We start from the raw sequence: 27,718 nt of genomic DNA, 5'->3' as shown, positions 1-27,718 counted from the left end.
GGCACGGCGCGGGCGCCATGTTGGAGCGTCGCTGAGCGCGGGGTCTTGCTGTGAGCGCGGCCCGGTCTGCGCGGGACTGGGGCGGGGGAGCCGCGCGGAGCCGCGGGGGAATCGCCCGGGCGGATCATGGACGTCGAGAGGCTGCAGGAGGCGCTGAAAGGTGGCGGCGAGGCTGGCGGTGGGGGCTGGGGGAGCGGTGTCGCCGCGCGGAGGGGAAGACTGAGGTCCCTCAGACGCTGTGGGGGGAGCGCCCCTCGCTGAGGGCGATGGGTCCCCGCGCTGTGGGGAGGGGGCTGCTCGCTGAGGGGGTCCCACAGAGTGGGGAGAGCGCGGGGGTCGTTGTGGGGAAGCGGAGGGCAGAGCCCCCGATCTCCCTACCCAACGACCCTCGGGGCTGCGTGAGGGGGATCGGTGACTCTCGGGGCTCCCCGGCTGCCGCCCTGGACTCCCCGCCCCGGCCGCCCCTTCTCCCTCCTTCCTCCCCCTTCCCCCGCATCCCGGCCCCTTCCCTCGCATCCCGGCCCAGCCCGGACCTGTCCCCTTCTCCCTCGCCAGCCCTCTCTGTTCTGGGCTCAGCTTGAGGAAATCGGTCTCTTTCTGTGCCGTAGCTGCTCACAAGAAGTTGCAAATCAACTTTTGCCACTCTGGTGCGTGCGGTTTCTCCGCAGGAAAAATAATAAGTGTTTCCCAGGGCTGGGAAGCTGGTGGAGTTCATGGGAACAGCCGGAGCATTGTGAGAACACAACAGTGTTTTTGTGGGAGCTGTACTGATAGTTCAAGCAAATCGCTAATTATTGTGAATTTTTGTTCTGTCCCGTCTTCTTTTACCATTCTTTTTGTGTCGTTCTCATGCCAACAGATTTTGAGAAGAGAGGAAAGAAGGAAGTGTGTCCAATACTGGATCAGTTTCTTTGTCATGTTGCTAAGACTGGAGAGACGATGTAAGTGTGACTGTTTTGGTGGTCCTCAGTTGTGACTTAAAACAATTCTTGCATTTACGTCAATGCGATTTTACCAGGATTCTTTTTTCGCCTGTAGGTTGCTTCAGCGAGCTGAATAAGCTTTCCTTAGTTCCCATTTAATTTTGTGTGGATTAATTTAGTCTGCTAATAGTTTGATCTAACGAGGAGATACTTCTCGTATAGGCTTTGCTCTGGGGTGTCTGTCAGGTCCTACTGATCCTGCTCAGCACAATAAAAAACCTGTTGCTTTCCCTGTAATTTTTAACAGAGATTCAGGTTTTGTAAGTGGCGAGTTCAGCTGCTGTCGCAACGCCTGCCGTACACTGTTGTATAACTGTGTTCGCAGTATCTAATTGTGTTATTTACATAAAGATATCAGCCGCTCACATTGTTTCTCTCCGAGCTCTGTAACCATCCTGTGATTGTGTCTGGGCGCCGCCGGTGCCGGGCCCGATCCGGAGGCGCTTTCGCAGCCGGGGTGCGCGGGGTCCGCCCGGAGCTGCCGTGCTTGTTCCCCCGGCGGGGTTTCCCCGGTGCCGCCGCTCCCGTGCCGCTCTCCCGGCGCTTCCCTCCCGCCCGGGAGCCGCGGGAGCCGCGCTCCTTGCAGGGATCGCCGTGCTGACTTCCTCGGGCTCACTATTTGGCAGGAAGGGGAAAGGCTTCCCCGGCTGCGCTGGCGTAGCTGGCTCACTTTGTGGCGCCCAGGCTGTCTCCTTGTTTTTGAGGCCTAGTGCCAGACTACGGCTCCAGCAGGGGAGATTTGCTTTTGCGAGTGTTTTGTGATCAGCCAGTGACCGCAGGGGCTTTGTTTGAGTTTCTAGAGTCCCGCGAACTTGTAAGAGATTTTGTAGCTTTTGGTGGTTTTCTTTTTTTTTTTTTTTTTTTTAGTGCTGCTTGGATTAATGGTTTAGAAAGAAAAACAAGTTCTGAAATGTACTTTGCTCTTTGAATAGAAGGCTCATGCTCAGCAGACATACACAGCTGTAATGCTTCATGTTTTGGGGTAGTGCTTATTGTACAGAAAAAACACACCACAGTAAGCCCGTACTAAAAATAAGTTTAAAATTTTTTCCCCGTTTTGAGGTATTTCTTCAGGTTTTTTTTATTGTTTCTGCCACTATCATGCATATTCCAAACTAATTTTTAAAAAGTGATTCTGTAGGGGCAAATTTTTGGGAAAATTATTTCCTTTCTCATTTTATTTTCATTTAGGAAATCTAGGTTTATCTTATTATTTTTATTTTATTTTTACAAACTTAAACCTGAACGGGGGTCTGTCATCTGATATACAGATCCTGCCTTCTATGTTTCCAGAGTTTTATTTTTTATTTTTTTTGAGGTCAGTAGCTCTTTTCAGCCTTCTTAAACCTTTCAGATGCATTAAATAGTTTTTTAAAAGTTGTTGGATGTGAACATCAGAAATGCCTAATATGATCTGGAGGTAGGCATGGAAATACTGTTTTATAATACTAAATTTGCTTCAGATTATCTACCAAAGTCTGTATTTGTTCATCAAACATGTTTGTTTGTTCACTGATGTGTTATGTGTGAAAATATCAGGGAAAAAATGAGTAAAAAAGTTAAAATCTCCTGGGAATCACTCATATGAAGATTGCCAACATGCCTTTTAAGAACTTTATGTACTTTTGAGCTGGTACAGCTTGACAAGTACAAGTCTTCTGGAATAGGCAGACCTACCAAATACATGCAAATTTAAAATGCACTAGATAGTCTTTATTTTCACTTATATAAAAATAACTTTGTGTAATAGAATGAATCTAAACCAGCAGATACTTTGGAGTGAGGAGATAAAATACTAGTTTGCCATGACATTTGTTAGGATTTTTACAAAGTTCAGAGTATAGCTTGAAAAAAACAAGCAGTGAGGATGGTTTAGTCAGGGGTAATTACACCCGTGGTTTGCAGACTTGATTATTGAACAACAATGGATCTTACTCAGTCACAGCCTGTTCCTAATGTAGCAAACAAAAAGTACTGAGGCAAATCAGGACAAGTGAAATGTGAAATATTTTTGTGTTCAGTTGTTAGTTCTGGGAGAGTTACGTGGTCTTCGTGGGGCTTCTGTCAGCTTTTTAACTTCATCATGAATTCTGATATTCAGGGGATGAACTGCAGTCTGTATCCTGGGGTAAATGCTCTCATCCTCCCTGTGTTTCCAGACAGGGTTGCAGCAGATCTTGGTGACTCAGTAAAATTAGTTTGAAAAGGTAGTAATGAAGTAAATTAAAGTGATGTTTGAGGTTCTCCTCCAAGCTTGATCACAGGCAGCTCACCCAGGTGAGGTGGCTGGGTGCCTCCCTGCCCCCACTTGTTCCAGAGCTTATTCACCTGGGGAGCTGGGAACAGGTAGGTGCAGGTCCAGGTGAGGCTCTGATCTCCTGGGCTTTCCATGGCAGCAGCCTTGCCTGGGTCACTGTTCCTCTTGGGCTGCTGAGCTGCCTCTGCAGCTCCTTGGGAGCCTGGGCAGGAGCTGCTCCCAGTGCTGGCTCTTCAGGACAGGCTCAGTTCATTGATCCTCTCTTCTGTCCTGGAGAGGTGCTGAAGGGCAGGAACAAAGGGGGAGAGGTGATAAAGCCTCCACTGCACCTGTGATAAGGCTCTCAGTATCTGTACTGTAATTAGAGGTCTTTTTCACTTAGGAGGGAGGTGTGGAACAAAAACATTGCTAATTTTGGTTCCATTATCGCTGTAAGCTTAGGTGTGTTATCAGTGCTGTGCAGTAAAATCCTGATCATACAATGATGTGCATTCACTTCATCTTTTTGAAGTTTTCCTCTTGTGCAAAGTTAACCATTCACTTAATTGCTGGTGAGATTATGGCCTGCATTTACAGGAGCCAGTCTAAACTTCCTTTATTAGAGGTGACAGAAGCAAAAGTCTGATTGCTTGGCTACTATGAAATATTTTTGTTTCTTAACAGTTGCCATGGTAAGACTTAGCCTTAGGTGAAATATAATATAAAGTTTGTTGTTCAACCTTTTTAAAGTTGTCTTGAATCTCAGGAATTTTTTTCTTCTTTTCAGAGGAGTAACATACTCCTCAATTAACCTGACTTTTTACTGAGATACTAATGTGGGATTTCCTTTGTGAGACCAAGTACAGTCAGGGAAGTTTGTTATAACCTCCTTGTCTCCAGTTTGTACCAGATCAGTGTGACTTGCAACACTGAGGAAAGTGAAGAGAGAGGAGGAAATGTGTTAGTCCTGGTACTTAGCTGTGTCTGCAAGACCTCTAGAAACAGGATGAGTTTTTGTGTTCTTTTTTTTTAATAAGAAATCCACTTATCTATTTTTTCTGAAGTAGAGCTTTAAAGGATGGGATAGAAATCAGAGCATTGCAGTTCTAGAAGTAAAATGCAACAGTGACATTTTTTTCTTGTTTCTGAAGAATTCTTAAAGATAGTTATGAAGATCACTTACCAATTGTGATCTTGTGTCCTGTGTTTAGGATGTTTTCTTTTACCTCTTAGGAAATTCTCTTGGGTTTAGAGTCACTCTGCCCCTTCAATAGCAAAAATGTTTTAAAACCATTTATTTAGGTACTTCAGCAAGAAAATCTAATGTGTTGGACTGGAAAGGAAAACTAGATTTTTCTAAAGTGGAAAATAAAACTTTGAAAACTAAAGCCATGAAAAATTTTATGTTGGTTTTTTATGCATTTCCCTCCCTCTTGCCCTGGGGCAGGGAACCTATAAAGTGCAGTTTTAATGGCTTACTGTAGTGGGAAGTATAATGCAGAATCTTACTGCCAGTGAAGGAATCCAGAGAGTGGTGAAGTACCAAAATCTGGAGCAGTGCAGTTTGCAGGCAGGAGTGATTAATGGTAAAATCCTAAAATCCTTCTGGGCCTAAGCAGAGAGCACTGCCCAGCATGTGATGCAGTTACACTGGTTCTTCCCCTCAGTGCAGCTTGAACAGCCATTACAATACATTCTGGTTTTATTTCTTCCTCTAGTGAAATTCTTTTGGAAGCTCTGAAATGTTTATTTGAACCTCATCTGGGCCTGAAAACAGAAATTGTTTCTTTGCATGTTTCCTGGAGGGCCAACATAAGTGGGTTTTGCAGAGTTTCTTGAATCAGGTTTAATTCATGTGATTGTAGGACACATCTGGACATTGGTATTGGCATCATAGACTAGTTGGAAGTGACTTGTGGAGGCAGACCCTCCTCGAGTGGAGAGGTGCTTGTGCTCAAGGAGAGCTAATTCCAAAGTTAAATAAAATGGATGACGGCTTTGTGCAGCATTTCTGAAAGTCTCCAGCCATGGCAATTCCATACTCTGTTTGGCTCTGTTTCACTGCTTAACCATGTGCCCTGGGAAGAGCATTTCCCTTGGAGCATGCTGGGCCCAGTGCTCTCAGAAAGGAACCTGTTTCCATCTCCCTGGTGCCAGGTAACCCTTCCCTGTGGCACTCAGCAGCTGCAATCCACCAGCAGAGCCCGTGTTTCCCTCAGCAGCCTCGCTCACAGCAGGGCTGGCAGAGCTCAGCTCCTGGGCCAGCACAGGGGGTGCCCTGAGCACCAGAGCTCAGCTCCTGGGCCAGCACAGGGGTGCCCTGGGCACCAGAGCTCTGCTCCCTGACCAGCACAGGGGTGCCCTGAGCACCAGAGCTCAGCTCCTGGGCCAGCACAGGGGTGCCCTGAGCACCAGAGCTCGGCTCCCTGACCAGCACAGGGGTGCCCTGAGCACCAGAGCTCTGCTCCCTGACCAGCACAGGGGTGCCCTGAGCACCAGAGCTCAGCTCCCTGACCAGCACAGGGGTGCCCTGGGCACCAGAGCTCGGCTCCCTGACCAGCACAGGGGTGCCCTGAGCACCAGAGCTTGGCTCCCGGGCCAGCACAGGGGTGCCCTGAGCACCAGAGCTCAGCTCCTGGGCCAGCACAGGGGTGCCCTGAGCACCAGAGCTCTGTTCCCTGACCAGCACAGGGGTGCCCTGAGCACCAGAGCTCAGCTCCCTGACCAGCACAGGGGTGCCCTGAGCACCAGAGCTCAGCGCCCTGACCAGCACAGGGGTGCCCTGCTGGGCTCTGAGCACCAAAGCTCGGCTCCCCCGGGCTGGCACAGGGGGTGCCCTGCTGGGCTCTGAGCCCCGCCTGTGGCACTGGGTGTGGCTGGACTTCGGCGCCGCAGGCGCTGCAGTGGAGCCTGGGCTGCACCGGGGCTGCGGCTTTGCTTTGCTCAGGGTGAACCGAGCGTTCTCTGGTCCTCCCTCCTCGGCAGCCGTCAGGTGGATCAGGGATGATTTGCCTTTGGTAAATTACATAACTGTAAATGTAAGTTACATAACTGCAGCTCCGCCAAAGATAATGGCAAAATTACTTTTGACCTTTTGATGCTGTTTCGTGTATTTTATGTAGCAGTGAACTTCTTTCTTATTACACTTCTAAGCTTTTTTGAATCAGTTTAACTTTCCTATTTGTTTATTAGGGCAGTGAAATAGTTTGTTTGCTGTAGGAGAGCTAAATGAAGATACAGTAGCCATGAATTCATACAAGAACAAGTTTGCATCTCAGTTTAAGTGTTTTAACTATGTACTGTGAAGGCTCGTGTAATATCCTTTCTCTTGTTACAAATGTATAGGGGTTTTTAGCCATATGTTCTTTGGCTTATTTCACATGCTTAAATTTAAATCTATTTTTTCCTTTAACTATGTTCTCTGCTTTTATTCAGCAAGCATTTGTCTTGCTCTATATGTGTGTTCTAGCATTTTTCCTGATTTGGAGACAACTTACTTTCTGGAAATCTTAATGCCTATTTAGGCAATGTAATTCTTTATGATTTTTTTAAAACATGAAATAAAACAATTCTCAGGTTTCTGTTGTAATAAGCACAATCATATTTTTCTGAAAGCACTTTCTGTGTGCCTTTGATTGTGTAAGCCTGTTCCATTTCCATGCTCTCAGTAAAGCAAGAGATGTAAGTAAACTTCCTTGCATTGTTGTGCACTGTTATTCCTCACTAACTCCGTTCCATTCAGCATCTGGAATTACCCTCCACTAATTCCCATTCCACTGATGTCTGGAAAGGAGAGGAATCTTTGGTCAGAAAGCCTGCTGATGTACCTTTGTCAACACTAATTTGTCTTCCTTGCTCTTTTACCTCTATTATAAACAAAATTTTCTGTCTGTGTGAATTGTGTAGCTGCAGTGCTTGAGAGCAGTATCAATGAAATCACTTGCTGCTTTGGGAAGCACACACTGTTGTAGTGTTTTATTTTAAGTGCTGCCACTTCATATCTGTTGGGAGTGGAGTTTACAGTGTAAAGGTCAGACTTCAACTGCCATTGTAAAATGTGTGTGATGAACTGAGCCAAATAAACATTGGTCTCTCTATGGAACACACGTGTAAGGAAAGGCAGAAAGCAAACTCTGATTACAGCACTGAGGTTTTTGGAGTGATTGGACTGTTTTAATCACAAATGGAGCTGTTTGCACTTTCAGATTTGCAGTGTTAGTGTGCCTTCCTTCCCTGTTGCTATACACAGTTGTTGTGAGCACATTTCCTGATAATCTTTTTGGCAGCCAGTCCATGTCACTTTGCACAGAAAGCCTCCCCACCGTGCATTCTCTGGTAGTTCCTGCAGTTGCATGTGTTTCTGGTGATCACTTTTACTTGTATTCTGTGCTCATCCTTCTCCTCAAGCTCACTTCTCTGCCTTGCTTGCTGGGGTTTGTTGTCACCCTCAGGGTTTCTCCTGGTTTGTACCTTCACCTTTCAGTGACGTTGCTGTAGTGGCTGCCTCAGTGTGACCTCTGATACTTTCCAGTGGGCCTCAAATCTCTGTTCTGTGGGGGCTGTACTTGTTAATATTTCATCTGAAGGACTTTCCCAGGCATTTGGGTCTTATTCACTGTACATTACACTTCTCAGTGGCAAGGATGTTTTTCCATTTTGACTTTGTAACTGGTGAGCCTTGATCCCTCTTCCTGTGTGAAGCTTTTGGCAAGGTTTGTGCCTGGTGGCAGCTGGAGGAAGGAGCAGGGCAGTAGTGCCCACAGAAGGAGGGGTACAAAGCAGTCTGGTGGGCTTGGGGAAGGTGGATTATCAGTTTGTGGATAAACCAGACTGATGCTGCTGTTCCACAAAGCTGATCCGTGTCTGGCAGGTCTCAGCTTTAGAAATAAAGCTACTTGAAGACAATGACAAAATATCCATGATGCCAGTGCCTGGTGATGCTTGGCTTGAAGTGGCAGGGGAGTGTGATGATGCACAAACCCCCAATGCCTGTGGGTTAGGGCAGTGAGGGAGGGCACACCTGGGCATGCCAAGCTCAGCATGTGCCAGCTCAGCTGCCTTGTGGAGAATCCAATTGGGTGACTTTTGTTTCTGGTTTGGAAGGAATCAGTAACCAGTGCAATTTCCTTGGTCCCAGCAGAGCTGTGTGAGAGCTGAGTGAGGCCTGTGGGGTTTGGGGCACTGCATCAGGTGCCAGGCACAGGGACTCCCTGCAGCTGAGCTCCAGGAGGGGCTGCACAGGGTGCATTTCCCTCATCTGGTCTCCCAGCTTTATTGCTTGACACAATAAACATCTGATCATGTTATGTCAGTGTGGCTGCAGCTCCTCTGACAGTGACAGCCACGCTGGCCAGAGGAGCTGCAGCAGTTCTTGTGTGGATTTGGTTACTCTAGGCAAACTGGTGATACCTGAAGCAGCATTGGTGTCCTGTATTGCTTTCTACTCTGCTACAAGGAAGTTCATTTTTGAATGAAGAATGTTGTAATCTTGTACTTTTTTGTTCTGTGGTCAGTTTTGGACTTCAAAATAAAAGAAAACGAAAGGTACTTGGGTTTGGTTTTGGATAACTGTGTTCACAAATGTACTTCTTAGAAAACTTTGGCCTGAAATTTTGTTCCTGTTCTGTGGGACAGCTATATTCTGTTAGAGTCAGCTGAATATTTATCAGCAGAGATTAGAATTAGTCCCTTGATGATTACAGATAGTGCTTTAATGTCTTCTTCAGCTGCTTGTTTCCATAACTAAGTCTCAATCTTTGTTGTCCCTGGCAGGAGCAGTAGTCATTTGCAGGCAGCAGAGGTGAACACTCTCACTACTGAAGTAGTTGTAGTTCTAATGTCTGACAGTTCCCTGGTTCTGGAATGAGCTCACTGTGCTCCCAAGGAGAGCAAAGACTGGATTTAGGCTGACAACAATCAGCTAGTGAAAATGGAAAAACACCTCCTGTGCTTGTGGGAAATACCAGTTTTTCCTCCTTTGAACTCTTCAATATATTTTTAATTAAAGTGAAAGGTAACATGAGGTAAAACCCTGGTGCAGATAAAATGTGAGTGTTTAATTTTACATGAGTTATCAGGTGAAAGGGAACAGGACGCTCCCCCAGGACGAGGCTTTGCACACTGCAGCACGGCTCAGTGTTCAGGAAAGTCACCCTACAGCAGCACCTCAGCTTGGAAATTGTTTAGAAACACTCATAAAGGATCTAGCACTTGTTTAAGGCTTTGATTTGATGTTAGGCTGAGGTGTTTGCTTGCCAGAAGCCACTCTCCATTGGTGTTCAGGGGGTTTTACAGTGTAAATTTCTTGTCATTGTTTGGAATTTCCCCTGTTAATCTGCACTGTGTGAATGGTGAAAATAGCAGCACTGTGCAAAATCATTACACTAAAATGAATTGCATCAAAAAACTGTTAAAGCACAACAAATAGAAAAATAGGTTTCAAATACAAAGAATATTTGACACAAGAGTGGAATTAGGTGAAGTATGTTCTTTTACCTGATAAATGAGTGCTGCTGCTTAAAGAAATGGTGCAGCTCCCTGCTAGTCTCATCACACACCTTACTCAGCCTTATCTGCAGCATTAATTCTGTGGTTAGATCAGTGATCTGCCTCACCTCCCTGCGTGTGGGATCACAGCAACGTGTGGGAGCAGCAGAGCAGCCTTGCCCCTTTTGGTGTAGACAGAAGACAGGGCTGAGTGTCTGGTGGGCCAGCACCCCCTGCCCTGCCCTGGGATGGGATCCCTGGGGGAACCTCAGCATGGCTCAGCTCCCTCTTACTGGGAGTTTGGTGCTGCAGCTTTTTATCCCAGAAATGGTCAGTGGTATTTTCTGAAAAAAAATTGAAAGCACACCTGTTTAAGAAGCAATCTGTTTCTATCTTAAATAATGAAATAGTAATTCCTGTATGAAAGCTAACATGTCAAATGGCAACAGGTTTGGGTTTTTTCATTTGCTGGTCTGAAAATTCTGGGAATTGTGTTTTACATGCAGTTCTTAAAATTTTTAATCTTGTGCACCCTTTCTGTATAATTGTGCATGTCCAGGTATCCTTGTTTACAGCCACTGAATAGATCTCAAATTTGGGAGTGCTGGGTAAGGTTAGGATTGATTCAAAACCGTGAAAAGGTGGAGGGAGTGGGAGTAGAGCAGAGGCACCCGAGGGAGGAGCTGAGCGTGGCCTCGGTGCCGTTCTGCACTGGCCTGCAGTCCCTGCGTGCCCTGGGCTGTGGGGGGAACCCTGGGTGCTGCTGCCAGGGAGGGGACAGGATGGGCAGGGGGACAGCACAGGACGGAGTGCCCGGGCAGGGGGACAGGAGTGCCCGGGCAGGGGGACAGCACAGGACAGAGTGCCCGGGCAGGGGGACAGCACAGCACAGAGTGCCCGGGCAGGGGACAGGACAGCACAGCACAGAGTGCCCGGGCAGGGGGACAGCACAGCACAGAGTGCCCGGGCAGGGGACAGGACAGCACAGCACAGAGTGCCCGGGCAGGGGGACAGCACAGCACAGAGTGCCCGGGCAGGGGACAGGACAGCACAGAGTGCCCGGGCAGGGGGACAGCACAGCACAGAGTGCCCGGGCAGGGGACAGGACAGCACAGCACAGAGTGCCCGGGCAGGGGGACAGCACAGCACAGAGTGCCCGGGCAGGGGACAGGACAGCACAGAGTGCCCGGGCAGGGGGACAGCACAGCACAGAGTGCCCGGGCAGGGGACAGGACAGCACAGAGTGCCCGGGCAGGGGGACAGCACAGCACAGAGTGCCCGGGCAGGGGGACAGCACAGCACAGAGTGCCCGGGCAGGGGGACAGCACAGCACAGCACAGAGTGCCCGGGCAGGGGGACAGCACAGCACAGAGTGCCCGGGCAGGGGGACAGCACAGCACAGCACAGAGTGCCCGGGCGGGCTCCCGGCGCTGCCTCCCCCCGCTGCTCCCTGCACAGCCCGGGGGCAGGGGCCGCGCTGGGGCCGCGCTGGGGCCGCTCCTGCCTGCCCTGGGCTCTGCTCCCTGCTGGCAGCCGCGGGCCGTGCAAGAGCGTGCTGCAAAGTTCGCTGCCTTGCCAGGGCTTTGATTGGGTGTGTGATTGCTGAGTGCACTTCATTTTCTCTGCCTTTTCACTTTCCAAATAGTTCTGGAGATCCCATTGATTGACCAGAATAGCAAAGGAATTCACTTGTTTTGGATGAAACTTTAATTTTGCCTTTGACAGCCTGGGGAAATTACTGTGTATTAGAGTATACCTTCATCTCCTATGAGCTCTAGAACAAGACACAAAAGAAAAGAAACAGTTACTGAAGTTGGCAAATCACTTCAAAACACCTCTTTCCTACTAGCAGGTCTCTGTGGGACTGTCATGTAAGTCAGCAAAAATTGGAGGGGCAAAGGTAACAGCAGTGACTGACATCTCTTGTTCCATGTTATGTGACTCCCTCAGAGATTTCCTCTGGTTCTTTCCTTGTGTGTTCTGAGGACATTGCCTTAAAATCAGTTTAGCTGGACATTAAATGTTTGCATCCTAAATATACTAATTTGGTGGGGGTATTCTTGTTTTGTGCTGGTTCTTTGTTTGTTTTTAAATTTCTGCTTGTCAGAGAGCCAGTAGTGGGAGAAGTGTGGAGAGGGAACTATTTCCTTTTATTGAGTTCTGATATTTCTTTTATGGCCTGTTCAATGAACAGAATCAATAGTAGATCCACTTTGCTTTCATTTTATGTTCTGTGTGGTATTCTGCATCTCTCCAAAACAGATGGCATCCTCTTAAAATTTAAATCAAGTAATTTTGTAATGAACTTGAACACTGTGAAATCTGAAGACAGACATCCCACCAGGACTCCTGGGACTCTTCATGTTTTAAGTACATAGCTGGGTCTCTGGAAGCTTAACATCTCTTCAATATAATGTTTTTCTTAATTAAACCTCTAATCTGTAAGGCAATTCCAGAAAGATTTATGGAACAATTGCAGTACTTTCATTTTAGGAGTTAGCCTTGTTTCAGGCACTCTGAATTCTTCCTCCACTTCTTCAGTCAATTTTAGGTTTTGTCCTGCTTTGCTTCAATAAATCTTACTGGAGTTTGAACCTTAAAATCTGCAGAGTTTGTCTAAAGTGGATGAGCCATATGCACTCCCCCAGGGCTGTGTCTGATGTTTTATGTCAGTTGTTAAAAGGGAGGTGAGTAAATCAGTGGAGTTGCCTTCTGCACTCCTGGAAACTTGGCAGCCCAGCCTCCCATTTTACAGCAAAGCCTTGCAGTGCTAAATACATGAGAGGGAGCCATGTCATTTGTTCAACATGGATTGTTTTCCCTTAAAAATAGTAGGGATTTTTATCTTTGTTTTGGGTTTGCCCAAACAACTTTGTTAAATATTTTTGCTCTTTTTGTTGATACCTTATCTCCCTATGGCTATAAAAAGTGGCCACAGACTCAAGTATGGAAACTTGTGCAGTGGTCAGAAGAAAATACCAGTTAATTCTGTGACACCAGTACAGATACTGAGCTGGTTCTCCTCCCCAGTAACCATTGTGGCAAGACAGAAGCTTTCACAGCTTCTCCAGGACAAGCATTTTGCATGAGCAGGAGATAAGGGAATGAGGGGTTGTCTTTTACACCCTGGGAATGATATGATCAGATTATTTCCATGTAAAATGCAATTTCGTTTGGATATGCATGTTTGGAAGGATGAATCCTATGCAAATCATGTTAGCAGAGACACAGTCATTCCTTGCAAGCGACTTTCTGCTACTAATTCTTTGAAATCAAAGCATTGCATCAGATTTTGCCCTGCTTTGTGTCTGAGGTGGCCTGTTCCCTGCTGAGGATCTGTTCAGCAAGTAGAATTGGTGCGTTTCTAAACTTGGTTGATGTTGCTTGGCAAATTCTGTTGATCTGTAGTAATGGATTAGTTCCAAGAGCAAATCATGTAATTCAAGTACAGGTGTGAAATAGATTGATTGCTGTTATTAGAGAGCAGAGCTATTTAGGGTTGTGTTCTTCCATGACTCTGCTCTGACAGTGTTAGATTGTGTCTAAATTAATCTCTCTTCTTTTTGTTGTTGTATTTTATTATTCTTCCCTGTGCAGCAGAGATATTTTTGCTGCTTCATCAGCTCTCAGTGACTCAGTGTTACTGTTTCATGTTCTGACTGTGGAGTTCCCCATCCCTCCTTTGTGGCTTTCCTCTTAGAGTTTGAGTTTCTTGTCTTCATCTACTAATTTTGATCCCATTCTGGGGTTTTGTTAGTTATGTGGGGGATTTTTGGAAAAAAAAAATTTATTAGCAATTTTTTTGCTTAGCCTGTCATTTGATTTAATCCGTACTGGCTGATTTCATGTCTTCCCTCACCCCTTCCTAGCCTTTTGTCACCTTGTCTCTGTAATTATATGTAAATCTTCTCAAAACTTGCTGATGTTCTTTGTGGGATTGGCTGTTTGGTCAGGTGCTGTCTGCTTTCCTGATGGACTTTGAAAATACAGCTGAGCGTCTTCAAACACTGAAATCTTTCATCCATTTTTCTCTCATGTTTCTAATGCTCAATGAAATTGCAAAGTCAGGGACTGCACTGGGGTGCAATATTTGGTGTTAAACATCTTCTCATACCTTGAGGCACATTATTAGCATTTAAGTAAGGTAGAAAGACTGAATTTGTTGGACTCTGTGTGAGCTTCCATGCTTTCATTTGTTGCTTGACTTTTAAAGGTGCTTTTTTAAAACCAGTTAAATTTTTGAGTTAAACTGCCAACATTTGTGTCTGCCTGGGGACATTTGAGGTGGGTGCTGTCTGTATGGGTACAAGCTGTAGTTCTGCAGCGCTGTGAGTGATTGTTTCTCTTCAGCCATTCCTTGACTTGCACTTGTTTTTCTTGTTAGGGGCTTTTACTTAAAATCAGTTTCTTCCTCTTGGTTTTTTGTATGCCAGGGCAAATCATTGAGGTTGATGAAGGGGAGGATGGTGCAGGATCTTCCCTTTGGAGGGAAGCAGAGGACTCTCATGATGAGCTGACATTTTTTCCTAAATTATTTGGTGCATGTGTGGAACTCCAGGCTCATTAGCCCGGGAGAGCTCTTTGTGCAGGTACATTTACACAGGGTGACCCAGATATTGTAGTGAAAGGTGCCTTGATGTACAGAAAATGTATAGAACTACAAAGCCATCATTGTCTAAAAGGAAAGTACAGCAAACCAAAACATTTTGACACGTACAATTGGCACCAGCTGAACTTTACAAACTCACGTGTCTCATCCATAGTGAAAACCAGCTCCTGCCTAACAATGGCTTGAGCTTGGCAGTACAAAATTAAGATTACAAGTCACATATCCTGCTAGCTATCAAAGCAATCTTTATCTACAACTCTCGATTTTTTTTTCCCATTCATGGAAAGACTGGTTGCTTAGAAATACAGACAACACAAGAGACAAACAAGTGCCAAATATCTGTTTTCTAGGAAAAGAAAAATATTCCACATGTATCAAAAGCTTCCTGAGAAAACCCCTTTTTTCTCTGCTTTGTTACACAACATGAGAACCCAAAACCAAGAGAAAAGTTTGGTCAATACTTTCTATAGTTAGATCAAGAGCCAAATAGAAGCAAAAGAAATTTTTTCTACTCTCTGCTTTATGTACAAGCTCATTAAGTTTTATACACTGGAAAATAACTGATAAACAAGATAAATTCTGTAAGAAAAACAAATTGAAGAAATTCCATGGAAAAAACACTGTTGATACTTTTCATACTGATCAGCTAATACTAATAACTGTTCATACTGATCAGCTAATTTTTTTATTATTTTTGAAGGTGTTGTTTCAGATCGTGCATCATTCTCAGTAACTTTTTTCTTTGAGTGGCTCTGAAAGCTCTCAAAGTTGCTGATACAAATTCCCAAGCTGGTGTGGTGGACAGGAAGAGCATGGTTTGGAAGAAAAGGCTGATTATGTGCAATGCTGAGTGGGAAGAGCAAGTATTTATAAACAAGCCTGCTCTGAAAAAAAGTATCAACAGTGTTTTTTCCATGGAATTTCTTCAATTTGTTTTTCTTACAGAATTTATCTTGTTTATCTGTTATTTTCCAGTGTATAAAACTTAATGAGCTTGTACATAAAGCAGAGAGTAGAAAAAATTTCTTTTGCTTCTATTTGGCTCTTGATCTAACTATAGAAAATATTGGCCAAACTTTTCTCTTGGTTTTGGGTTCTCACGTTGTGTAACAAAGCAGAGAAAAAAGGAGTTTTCTCAGGAAGCTTTTGATACATGTGGAATACTTTTCTTTTCCTAGAAAACAGCTATTTGGCACTTGTTTGTCTCTTGTGTTGTCTGTATTTCTAAGCAACCAGTCTTTCCATGAATGGGAAAAAAAATCGAGAGTTGTAGATAAAGATTGCTTTGATAGCTAACAGGATATGTGACTTGTAATCTTAATTTTGTACTGCCAAGCTCAAGCCATTGTTTGGAAGGGTTGAGATGAGACACATGAGTTTGTAAAGTTCAGCTGGTGCCAACTGTACGTGTCATTTTCATGGACTGGTAAAACAGGAAAGGTGACTTGGCTCTTGTGACACTCACTTCTGAAATGGGAACTGAGAAAATCTTACTGTGCCTGCAGAAATAATTTTGGTTCTTTTGGTCAGAAATGAGTTCATTATTTTACACAGCACTGCTGTCAGGAGATGCCCAGGACAGCTGTGTTTGTTGTTTGAATGCTGCTCTGTCTGGGATTGCCCTGGGTGTGACAGTGGCCTTAGAGCAGCTCAGCTTTGCTGAGCAGGGAGCCCAGCAGTGCTGGGACACACAGACACTGCCTGAGCCCCTGCAGCTCCTGCCCAGCCTGGGGGGTTGGCTTGAGCTGCTGCTGCTCTCTCTGGGCGAGCCGTGCTCACCCTGGGATGGATTGCAGGTGAGTTTATCCCCAAACCCTGCTGCCTCTGTGTGTCACCTGGCCTGTGTCACCTGGCCAGCAGCCACTGAGCAGGTGCTTTGGAGTGCAGGTTCAGAGCTGCTTTCTGTGTCTGTAGTTCAGTGTGTTGCAGATGTGAGTTCTTTGCCTTTTTATAATGGGAGAAATGCTGATTAAAATGTGTAGTTTAAAATCCAAGTGATAGTTTTCTCAACATCTCAGTATGGGCAACATTACAATCTTTGTTTTCTGCAGTTTCAGCATTGTAAAGGAGCTGGTGAGTGCTGCTTTCAGGCAGGAGATTGCAGTTTTAAACCTCATGTTGTTGATTTATTTCAAACACTGATGGGTTAACAGTCTGTGAAAAGATAAGTGTTACTATTTAGCAAGAAATAAGTAACAATGAAAACAAAGAACAACTCAAGTTTTACAGTGTGGAAATATATCCAAATGGAGTTGTCAAGGAATGTTTAGAATAATAGTGGAATCCCCTTTCATGAGGCAAGGAAAGCTCTTGGGATGCTCTGTGGGGAGTGATCCCACACTGCCATGGGATTATTTACTGTGGTTGTGGTTTGTTTATGTATTAAATCTGTGATTTGTTACTAACACTTTGGTTTCATGGTGGTGACACTGCAGAATTGCACAGCTTTTTAATTGAACATTTGCAGTAGTAATGCCTGATAGTGTGCACTGGAACATTACAGTGTTCTGCTGTGGATGGAGAATGCTGGTTGGAGACAATCCAGCTAGACTCAGTAGTGCTCTTTAATCCATACCATTCCCTTTTGGGACCCTGATGTTTATTTATTTATTAATTTTTATTATTGTTCACCAAGTCCTGTGATCCCTCCTGTTGTGAGGTGCCTGAAGGTCTCTTGTGAAGGAAAACAGAGCTTTGCTTTCCTCTTTGGAATTCCCTTATTCTTGCAAAATTTCTCATTCCTGGTGAAAGACAGGGCTTTGTGTTTGGATCTCTGTAGATAAACCTGAGCTGTATTTCCCCCCTTTTAATCTCATAATTATTTCTTTGAGACAAAGGAGAAAACAAAGGCAGAGATGACGTGGCCCTGCTGTTCTGGTGCTAGCAGGCTGCCAGAGCTTCCCTGGCCCATGGTTTGGGATTTGGTGGTGCTGGAGAAGCAAACATCACCATCCATGGTTCAGCACAGCCAGCTGGCTCAGCCCCACAGAGGGGCAGCCCTGTGTGGGGTCAGAAATGGGCAGGGCTGCAGAGACAGAGCCTTTGGTGAACGGTTTTCTGTCTATTGAATATTGCCTTGAGCAGGAGCTGAAGGGCTGTCCAGGGGCTCACATTTTACACTTGTTTGCTTTGAGCCTGCTCCTGCCAGAGCGTGTGTGTTACAGATAAATGTCAAAGATCATTTTCTCTCTTTCTTTATTGTTGCTTTGTTATTCCCTGTTTCTTCTCTCTTTCTGTGCTGGAGCTGTGCAAGCTCCTGCATCAGGAGCAGAAACAAATCGATCCTGAACTCAATCAGTTGCTGCTCTCACGTGGCTCCCTGTGCTGCCCAGGGAGGCACATCCAGCCCAGGGGGGCCCCGAGTGGCTCCTGTGGCTGCCATGGGTGGGCAGGGGCTTGTACCCACTGAGAGGGACCTGTTTGCTCGAAAATGTCAAAATCTAGAATTTTATCAATGATGAAACTTGAAGCTGTAAGGCAGGAGGTAATGTGGAGCCATCTTAATAGCTCACTGCTGTGGGAATGTTTATTGGGAGTCAGAGTTGTTTTGCTCAGTTATTTGTCAGCAAGTGCCAGCTGTGATACAGGAATATTTGCCTTTTTGAGACGGAGAGGTACCATGAGATGTTTTTAAGGTGTATGGAGTTACAAAAGGCCTTTGGTAAGGTTTTGTGAGGGGAGCAGATAATGCTGTGTATAGTTGCTCTGTGGATTCCAAACTTGAAAAACTTCATGGTTTGGTGAGGTGGGTATTTTTGGTGTGGGTTTTTGTGGTTTTTTCTTTGTTTCCCTTCCACCTCTTATGAGCTCAGTGAAGCTGTAGGCTCCCTTACATTGTATAGACACATGTATATTTCAGGTTTAGGTTTGCCTTGCCCATTGGCTCTTTAAGGAAATGGCTTCCCCTGCTGTTGGTGGCAGTTGATTTGTGCACCGTTGTTCCATGTAATTGTTGAAATAGTTCCCGTGCTCCAAACTCAGGAAGGAAAGCAGCCCTGCATTACTGGCCTCGGTTATCTCAGGGCTGGCATGCCAGGGTGAAGGCTGCTGTGCAAACACAAACTCACACTGTTGTTCTTGGCTTTAGGACTAACTTGCCTGTGTCTCAATGCTTGTGTTTTATGCAGGGTTCAGTGGTCTCAGTTTAAAGGCTATTTTATTTTCAAACTGGAGAAAGTCATGGATGATTTCAGAACCTCAGCTCCTGAACCAAGAGGGCCCCCCAATCCAAACGTGGAATATATTCCCTTTGAAGAGATGAAAGAAAGAATCCTGAAAATTGTTACTGGATTTAATGGGTATGTATCCTTTGTTTTCTATGATCAGGATAGCAAACATATTTCCCCTGTTTTTAACATAGTAGTTTGTCCTGTCTCTGTGACTGTTCATTTTGCTTGCTTGAATGGATGAGCAGAAGCAAATATGCACTTTGGAAATGCATTACAATAGTTTCTGAACTTTATTATTGTGTCGCTGAATGAAAAGTGTGACATGTGACATGCTGTGCTGACGTTCACTTTTTTTTTTCAATATGTGTTTAGTTTTACACAGTGCAGTTCAAAGAAGTGTCATATTACTGTGTGCATTTAAGAGATTAAATAGACAGTTCAGTCAGACTTCTTTTAGTGCATTTTGAAATACCAAATGGACAGAGGTCTGTCTTCTGGTGTTCAGTTCCTGATTGTTTTGTGGCAGTTCACTGGCTTTTGAAGAAACCATGCTGTGAGAAGCAGGGTGTGACCAGGAGGCAGAGGTGTACCTGGGCTGGAATTACTAAATTATGCCAGATTCAGATTTCTAGCTGAAGTGATACTGATGAAGGACATGGGGTGGTTGCTCTGTTGATGACAGTGTCCTAGATTGAAATGTATCTGTGCCCTTTGCTGGTTTTCTAATTTTGGAAGTTTTTCTTTCTTTTCAAATAAAGGTCCTGATGTTTTTGTCTTATTTGGTGTGTCCTTTTTACTAGCTTACCTAGTATTTCTGTTGTTAAACTGGATTACATACTTGCCATGAGCTGAGTCATCCTGCTTGTGGTGCTCAGTGCTTGTTAAGAGACTTTCAGCATTTTTCTCAGCTTCTTGATAAATGGGCATGTTCTAAATCTTGCCTTTCCTGATACTCTGAAATTTCAGGTTCAGAGGTACTACTGACATGTCCTCAGTATTGTATTTATCATTTATACTGTCATTGTTCCATGCTGCTTCATTTATTTGCAGTTTAGGAGTCTTAAGTCGGATCTCCTCTTCCCCCCACGATGGCTCTCTTGTAGGAGACTTCTAAGAATGTGAAATTCAGCTTGTTCTCAGCTCCCCAATATTTATACCAGGCTGCTTCACTGCAGGAATTTCAAAACAAACCTATCCTTTATGCTCGAGTCTGCCTCTCTCCCGCCTCCCCCAGCTCTTTGTTCGTGCTCCATTGCCCACAGAATGGGTCATGTTCTCCCAGGGCCGGCTCATGAATGGGCTGCTGTTATCTGCTGGTGTTCCCAAGTGCTCTGAGCAAACCTCTGCATGAGAGTCTGCAGCTCGGGCTGTGCCTGTGCTGTTTCCATCCTTTGCTGGAGCACTTCAGGGTGCTCAGCTGCCTCCTGCTCTGCACTGGAACTGCCAGGCTCTGAGGAGGCAAACTGCACCCATTGGTGACCTTAAAGGAAATAATGCCTGGGCATGATTCAGGATCTGGGATTGCAGAGTAAATCCTGTAACCCCCACAGGGAGGATGTGATTGTAAAAGCTGAATCATGTGGAGATCTGTCCAAAAAGCAGCAGCAGGTTTTGGGTTGTGAGATCTGTATATCCAGGCTGCTTTAGAGCTGTGAGTGTCATTTCAGGGCACCAGGACAGACAAGGAACCTACTTGATGTCACTTTATTATTGGGACATTTTATTAGTGTTTAAGAGAGAGGGAAAGAGTTCATTCAAAGTGGCAAATTTGTACAAACTTCTGATTTGAGTCGCAGAAGTAACACATTGAGAGTGACCCCTGTTTTGGGGTTTTTCTAGCTGAAGTGCCTTTTAAAAAAAGCACAAACTGGCTCTTTTAACCTGTCTGTATCTTATTTGACATGGTGTCTGCACAGGTCTGCTGAGCCAGATTCTCTTTATAACTCTCTTACAATTGCTTTGGAGTAGGAACTTCTGTCATTTTTTTATCCTTTGTTAGTGAAACAAGGAAGTTCCAAGTTCTCAGTTATTGGGGATCTCTGATGACAGAGAAGTTTTCACAGCATGAATAAAATAATCATAATCTAAATTTCATTTTTGATTTTTTTCCCCCTACAATTTAATATAGCTGTTATAAATAATGTTCCCAGATCCCTCTTCAGTCCTGTCCAAATGAATATTTGGTTTGTTATTCACTCTGGGCTGTAGTGCTGGAAGTGCAGTTTTGAGTGTGTTGGTATAGAATTTTAAGTGGTTACCTTAGATCAGGCCTATTCATGCAGCTCATGTGCTGAGCTAATTAAATTTCTGAGTATTTACAATCAGTTCTTGTACTGCTCACAAACTTGACATTGGTGTTCCTTTATAGATTTACACCAATTTAAATTACCTCTGTTTTAAAATCACCTTGTTGAACTATTTTAAAACAATAGTTTTTCACTAGAAAGAGTTTCTGAGGTGAAGTGAACTTTGGGTTTTGTCTAAAAGCATTTGTAAATGTTGAAGGAATTCAGTGCAGAGGGGTGATTGTGTGACACCGGGTGCCATCTGCTGCTCAATGCACGAAGTTCACTTTGCTGGGAAGAATTTGGAGGGAAATGAGTTGGCTTTTCCTTTTTCTTTTTAACTTATTATATCTGAGAGTTTAAAAAAAAAACAACACCACAGCTTTACAGCTTTTCCTTCTGGAGTTAGTTGCAGGCTGCACATTTCTTGAATTTTCTGTTGTACTTGGGGAGTTAGCCCTGCATTGATGTTCCAAAACACTCCATGTCACAGCATTCCAGGGCACCAGGTAAAAGTACAGCTAAACCCAAATTAGCCAGGCACTGATTCCCCAGCATGTCTTACACATCTGGCTGATGGAGAATAATTTAAAAATCTATATGTTTTTGTTTCTGTTGAATAAATAGATTTTTGAATGGACTCTCTATTCTATTAAAAAAATAGCAAAATCTCTTCAATTATGAGTTTCCAACCCAAAACCAAAATGACCATCACAAGAAATAATAAGATCAATTTAATATTTTATCTATACGGAAAGATTAACAGATTGAGTAAATTGATTATGACTTAAAAGAAGGCACTGGGCAGAATCTGAATATTGTGAGTATGGACTTGATCTTTAAGGTCTCTTCTAAGCTTGATGATTTTATGAAGAATTTGGGTGTCAAACATTGCTGGTTGACCAATGAAGAGCAAGGGAAGGGAAATTAATAATGCCAGAACTATTGCCAAGCTTAAGAGCCTTCATGTAATAAACTGAATTAGAAGGAACACTTGTTCCTGTGGTTTTTCTGGTTTGTTGGGGATTAGGACTTCCTCAGTAACATAATGTGCAGGCAGTTCTGAAAACATAATTAAATTGTTGATACTTAGTCACTCTCTGAGTACTGCTGGCTTTTAGTTGAGTGCAGTGTCATGTGGGATGATGAATTGGAGCTGTGCTGAGCTCTCTGCACTGAGCTGGGCATCTCTGATGTGGCTTTTAGCTAATGAGCAAGCTGGAGATCCATGCTGTGTGAGCTCCTGACACAGGCTGGAGATACCCTGTACTGACTTCCTCAGAAAATAGTAAATGTGCAGTTTGGACAGAAATTTACAGTATAGGGATGTACACACACACACACACGTCAGATTGATGCTGCTCTGGATTTGGTGTCAATTGTATTCCCAACCATGACATGGTTCATAAATATTGTATTGTACCAAACATTCTTCTTAGATAACTTTTAAATGCTTATGGCTTCAGCTTCCAATAGTTAACTATAAAAATGCGTGGTACTTCATCATTTTACTGAAATAATTTGGACAGAAATTTGTTAAAATGTGACACTGAACTTGGATTGAAAGTGTGTGACACCTCAGGTAACTGGGAATTGTTTGTAGAGTGTTGCTTGTCTGAAGGCTCACTTTCTCATTTCACCAGGGATGAAACTGAGTGCAGAATTGGCAAAACCAAAAATGTGTTTATGTGGTTCCTATGGGCTTGCACATCACTTATTATTATTATTACTTATTTTTCCTGATCTGTTCCTTGATAGATGAGTACATTGTCCAGTTGTAGCAAAATACATTATTTGTAATAGCTGAAGTATAATGGTTCCACTAATTCCAGCATTTACTGCTTTTTCTGTAACTGTGTTTTGTGAAACCTGAAATAAACTACAAGTTAAGACTTTTTTAGCTCTAGTGTGTATGACTCCAATTTGTTTTGAATCCCTTACAATCTCTGTTCTGTGTATTGGAATAGTACAGTCAGAAAGTTTACTGTTGATGATCTGATTTCCTTTTCATTGTTTAAATGAATCCTGTGAGATGTGGGATGATGTGTTTAGGATTCAACTTGGGTTTTGTGGTGGTGAGCACAGGAAACAGCTTTGTATGAGACAGGAGAAAATAAACCCAGTATTGCTCATGGTAACAAATTTCAGTCCTGGTTTTGTTCCACCTTCTCAGTTAGGGGGAGAAAGTGATAACGTTGTTGCTTCCTAACAGTTGTACTTATAAAATAAAATTAAATTGTTACAAATCTATTTCATTGCAGCATCCCCTTCACTATCCAGCGACTCTGTGAGTTGCTGACAGATCCTAGGAGGAATTACACAGGAACAGACAAATTCCTAAGAGGTGTGGAAAAGGTATGTATTTCTGTGAGAGAAAACACAGCTCCACAGTCACAGGCACCACTTAATAACTTCCCAACTGCTCCCCAAGGTTCTGCTGCTTTCCCTGGGGCTCAGAGCCAGAGTACACCTCTTAAATGTCTGAGTTTGTTTCATGCCTTTCAGCAGCAAAAAGCAATTTAAAAATAACTGCAGACAAAAATGAATCTCAGGGCTGCAATTGCAGTGTTTCCCAATCACTGTGCAGTGCTCCACCTGTAGTTTGTGCAGGGTGGCAGTTTGTGTATGGAGTCCTTGTTAGAAATACCCTGAATCTTTTGATCAGGAATTTCCTCCCTCATTTGGTTTCAGAGTAGATCCAGAGGTGAGGAAGGGAGGCCCCTTCCCTCCAGTGTCCTTTGTTTCAGTATTTAAATCCTGTGCTGTAGCAGGGTGTGCCTTCAGAAGGGCACACAGGTGTCTTACCTGGCAGTTTATGGTTGTGTCAGAACGTGGGATCCTTCAGGAGCCAGGAAGAGACTTTGAGAATGTGGTTCCACAATAGGGTGCTTCAGCATTTCTGAATACTTTGTTCTCCAGAGATCCCTCAGTTAGAAATTACAGACACTCAGGCCTGAGGATTAATGTGCTGGACAGTAACAAACTTAATAAAATCTTGAGTTTTAGTGTAATGATGGCCTGACCTTGTACGAGGGAGCAGAGGTATTTTAACAGATAGGACCAAAATCCTGTAACTCTTAAAAGTTCTGGAATGTTGTCAGGAGCTGAAGCTTCTGTTTCTGAAATCCTGATGTGTTTGTTGTTTGTATATTACAGAATGTCATGGTTGTCAGCTGTGTATATCCATCTTCAGAGTGAGTATAATCCTCTTTTCCATGGAACTTCAAGCTTGTGTTGGTAACAGGGAGGATGTTTGTGTGTGTGAAGTCTCTCTGTTGCTGTCAGTAGTTGTATCTAAAAGCCAAACTTGCAGAGTTCAGCTTTTGTTATCAACAGATCAATCAGCAGGGATGGTGCCTGCAAGTGTAATAATTTGGGAATAAATAAAAAGCCCTTGGGGGCTGACAGTGGGGGCTTTGTAAGATTGGGGTTGGGAAATTCTGTGCAAACAAGCTTGAAGTGATTTAAAGTTCCTTTATTCATAATAATTTGTTTTTGTTTTGTTTGTTAGGAAAAACAATTCCAGTAGTTTGAATCGGATGAATGGTGTTATGTTCCCCGGGAACTCACCAGGGTACACTGACAGGTGAGTTTGGCTCCAGGGTTTCACTGTACTGGATCAAAGCAGTGGAGTTCTGGGAATAACCACCCTTAAAAATGAAATGTGACATGGGATACTGGGGAATGGGGACAGAGGAAGCATGAGCACGTGGGCCATGTACTCTGTATTTTGATCTCTCTTAACTTCATTGTTATTTAAATTCTTTATCAAATCTGCACATTGCAGGTGAGGAACGTTTTATTTAAAATAAAACAGCAATGCCCCTCATCTCTTTGTTAGTTCTGTTGATCTTTTGAAGAAGAAGTATAACTGCTTTCTGCCAGGTAGGAACAAATGACGTGGCTGAAAGGCTGGGTTAACTTTTCATTGTTATTTTTAAAGATCGAATGTAAATGGCCCTGGGACCCCCAGACCCGTGAGTCGGACGAAGGTTTCCTTGTCAGCTCCCATGACAACCAACGGTTTGCCAGACAGCACAGAGCATAAAGAGCCCAGCTTGCAGCAAACAGAGGAGAAGAAACACAGGTTTGTCTGGAGGAGTGTGTTTGAAGCTCAGGTTTTTTTATTTATATTTTAAAAATAGTTTAAAAAAGACTGACCCTCTAAGGGATGCATAATAGAGTCTTAAATCAGGAGTGATGACTTTGAGGTTTTGTTATGTAGAAAGTGGAGCAAATTCTATTGTTACTACTTAATGTTTTTAAATCAAAGAGTTGCTACTCTTTTCTTAAAGTGTGACAAGTTACAGAATGTTTGTATTCAATAACAGCTATATTTGGTTTTGTTGCTTGTAGTGAATCACCAGCGTCTGAATCAGAAGGTGCTCAGAGCAGCCCTGTGAAAAATAAGCACTCTGAGGATGATCCTGCAGAAGCAGAAGGACATGAGGTAAAAAGACTTAAATTTGACAAGGAAGGGGAAGCCAGAGATGCACCAAACCAAACTGCCTCCAGTGAAGTCTCTTCAGGCATGGGGGAAGAGACAGAAGCATCCTCTACATCTCAGGATAAAGAAAAAGATGCTTCCTGTGCCAGACAGCACTGTACAGAGGAAGAGGAGGAAGGTAATTCAGATTTCACTGTCTTCTTTTGCTTCCAAGGAATTGGGATTTTCTTTGCTGGAGACCAGTGCTGTGGGATGGCTGTAGGTCTGCAGTTGTGCTTAAAGAAGAGCTGCTTGTTCATACTTCAATTTTACATAATTTAGCAATTCTGTTCTTTTCTTTTTCCTTGGTTCTGTGCTCAATTTGAAACTTACACAGGGGTACTTAAAACTTCTGAGGCCATGAATTAGACCAGGGTGCACCTGGAATTCAGGAATCCCTGTGTTAGGCTATCATCAGGTGTTCTCATCCTTTCTCCAGAATGGGGATGGGTCACAGCTCTGTTTATCTTTATTAATTATGGAATTTATTTAAATACAGATACAAATTTATATTCTTCCACTGAGGAGGCTGAGCAACAATATCTCCACATCCTATTAGAACAGTACAAATTATCTCATTGTAGGGCAGGCTCTGTACATAAATTTAAAAAAAGTAAATAACTGCAGTTAAGAGACTAATTCTTTTTTTACATATTCTTCAAAGTTTACTTTGAATTATTTCTGTGGCTCGTGTATTTGTACAGTGTTCCTGTAGATCATGATGGCTGTACACCTGAAACAGCCATGGCTTCATAATTTCCAAAAAACAGCTTCTGAAAGCAAGTGGAGGGTGTGGGGAAGCCAGAAAAAGTTGCTTCTTAAACTTTTTCTTTATCCAGTGAAATGTAATTAAGTGAAGCTACCTGTTAAATAACATACCTTTTTTTAATTGTATTTTGGGATAGTTTGGATATCCTGACAAAGGTGGCTCTGACTCTTTACCTCTTCTAATAAAATTGGGGTTTGTCTGTTTTTCCTGCCCTCGGCTGTGCTGTGGAAGTTCTGCTCAGCATAGCTTGGAGTGGAGAGCAGCATGATCAGGGTATGCTGGCAAACCCCTTGGTAACACTTTGCTGTTTGTTCCCAGAGTCCTTCATGTCTCCCAGGAGCGTCGGTGCGGACAGAAAGGATCCAGACAAAGACAGTGACTCCTCGGGTGTGGCCGAAGGGAGCTCTGAGGAGAGCAGTGCCATGGAGGAGTCAGAGCAGCCACGGGCACAGAAGGATTTGCACTCAGCTGACAGTGACACCAGTGCATCTGCCACCAGTGGAGCTGGCTGCAGTGACACAGAAGAGCTGGGCTCCTATGCCAGTGAAACTCCAGAAAACTCCTCAGAGACCCCGATGGAAAACAGTGACGAAGCCACAGAAGCTGCAGATGAACCTATGGAGCAAGACTAATTTAAATAAACTTAGAGGCGGTATTTTCCATAAGGCTCCGGTTTTACACTGTATAAATAATTTTATGTAATAAAGTGGACCTTTAGTTTTACAAAAAGAAGCAGGTTGTAAAATAAACTTCTCCATGGATTGAACCTTGAAAGAGTTGTACGTGATAAGAACTGTGAATACCAGCTCCTTCAGGTCCTGCTTACCGCTGAACTTTCGTTTGGTCAAATCAGTGGTTTGTGTATAGTTTTTTTTATTTAGAATAAAAGTTTTTAAACTGGAAGGTAATTATAATTTTGACAACTTTTTTGGAGATCACCACACCTAGTTGTATGTAAGCAAGAAAGCTTTTTGTCTTGTCTTTTTCTGACAGCTCTAGCAGTTACTTCACTTTTTGGTTACAGTTTCAGCATTTGACATGTGAAATTCGGGGTTTCAGGCTGGTTTCTGGATTTTTATTTAAATACACACCAAGGAACCTTCTGTTGCGTGTTTCAAATGTGTTCCATTTCACACACACATCTCCACACAGCATGCACACCTCCATGTACCCTCGTGTTCTAAGGGGGAAAGGGTATATTTTTCTGTTTCTATAAAAGATAAATACAGCAAATACTTTTTCTATAGGAAAAGACTGAGTTCACCTCTCAAGGCACTTTGCCTCTGGAAAAACAAAACACATGAAATCTGGCCCATATGAAACCCTGAAAATACTAACATTGTTGAAAACACCAGAGTAAACACATTCCAAGAGAACTGTTCCAATGACAACATTTTTGTATACTTCTGAGGTGCCTGAGTGAAAGGAGTTCATTTATTTATGAGAAAATGTGCTTTATGTTGAGAACGTTGTAATCAAAACATTAGCTTAAACTTTTGTAGAAGAAATGTTTGAAAATAAAATACCTTGGAAGAAATGAGCAGGTATTTGCCTTTTTGAGTGCTTCTTGGAGCTTGTGAATATTGTAGAGAAGTCTCAGAGTTCCTCCAAGGTTTGCAGGTGGCACCGGGCTGATCACACCACGGGATGGGAAGGATGGAGATGTGACCCTGGTCATGTTCCTGAGCTGCAAGG

General features: G+C 43.7%; 1 protein-coding gene across 1 annotated transcript; it reads left to right on the top strand.

Annotated features, from left to right (window-relative positions):
• On the top strand, window positions 1-27,176 carry PPP4R2 (protein phosphatase 4 regulatory subunit 2). Its single transcript, XM_054281056.1, has 9 exons — window positions 1-160; window positions 860-941; window positions 18,442-18,612; window positions 23,030-23,123; window positions 23,925-23,962; window positions 24,280-24,354; window positions 24,712-24,855; window positions 25,125-25,393; window positions 26,342-27,176. The coding sequence occupies exons 1-9, from the start codon at window positions 127-129 to the stop codon at window positions 26,653-26,655; spliced, it is 1,221 nt and encodes a 406-aa protein (XP_054137031.1). The 5' UTR covers window positions 1-126; the 3' UTR covers window positions 26,656-27,176.
• Window positions 27,177-27,718: the final 542 nt, after the last annotated feature.

Source organism: Melozone crissalis, unplaced genomic scaffold (genome assembly GCF_028551555.1).
Source record: "Melozone crissalis strain CALT ecotype California unplaced genomic scaffold, PUWL_Pcris_2 ptg000029l_1, whole genome shotgun sequence".
NCBI lineage: Eukaryota > Metazoa > Chordata > Aves > Passeriformes > Passerellidae > Melozone > Melozone crissalis.
Note: the sequence above shows the minus strand (reverse complement) of the source record. Positions and strands in the feature narration are given on the sequence as shown.

Coding starts and splice junctions, on each gene's coding strand:
- PPP4R2 (XM_054281056.1), top strand. CDS start 127: ATGGACGTCGAGAGGCTGCAGGAGGCGCTGAAAG. Junction 23,124..23,924: donor TCCTAAGAGGTGTGGAAAAG/GTATGTATTTCT, acceptor TGTATATTACAG/AATGTCATGGTTGTCAGCTG. Junction 23,963..24,279: donor TGTGTATATCCATCTTCAGA/GTGAGTATAATC, acceptor TTTGTTTGTTAG/GAAAAACAATTCCAGTAGTT.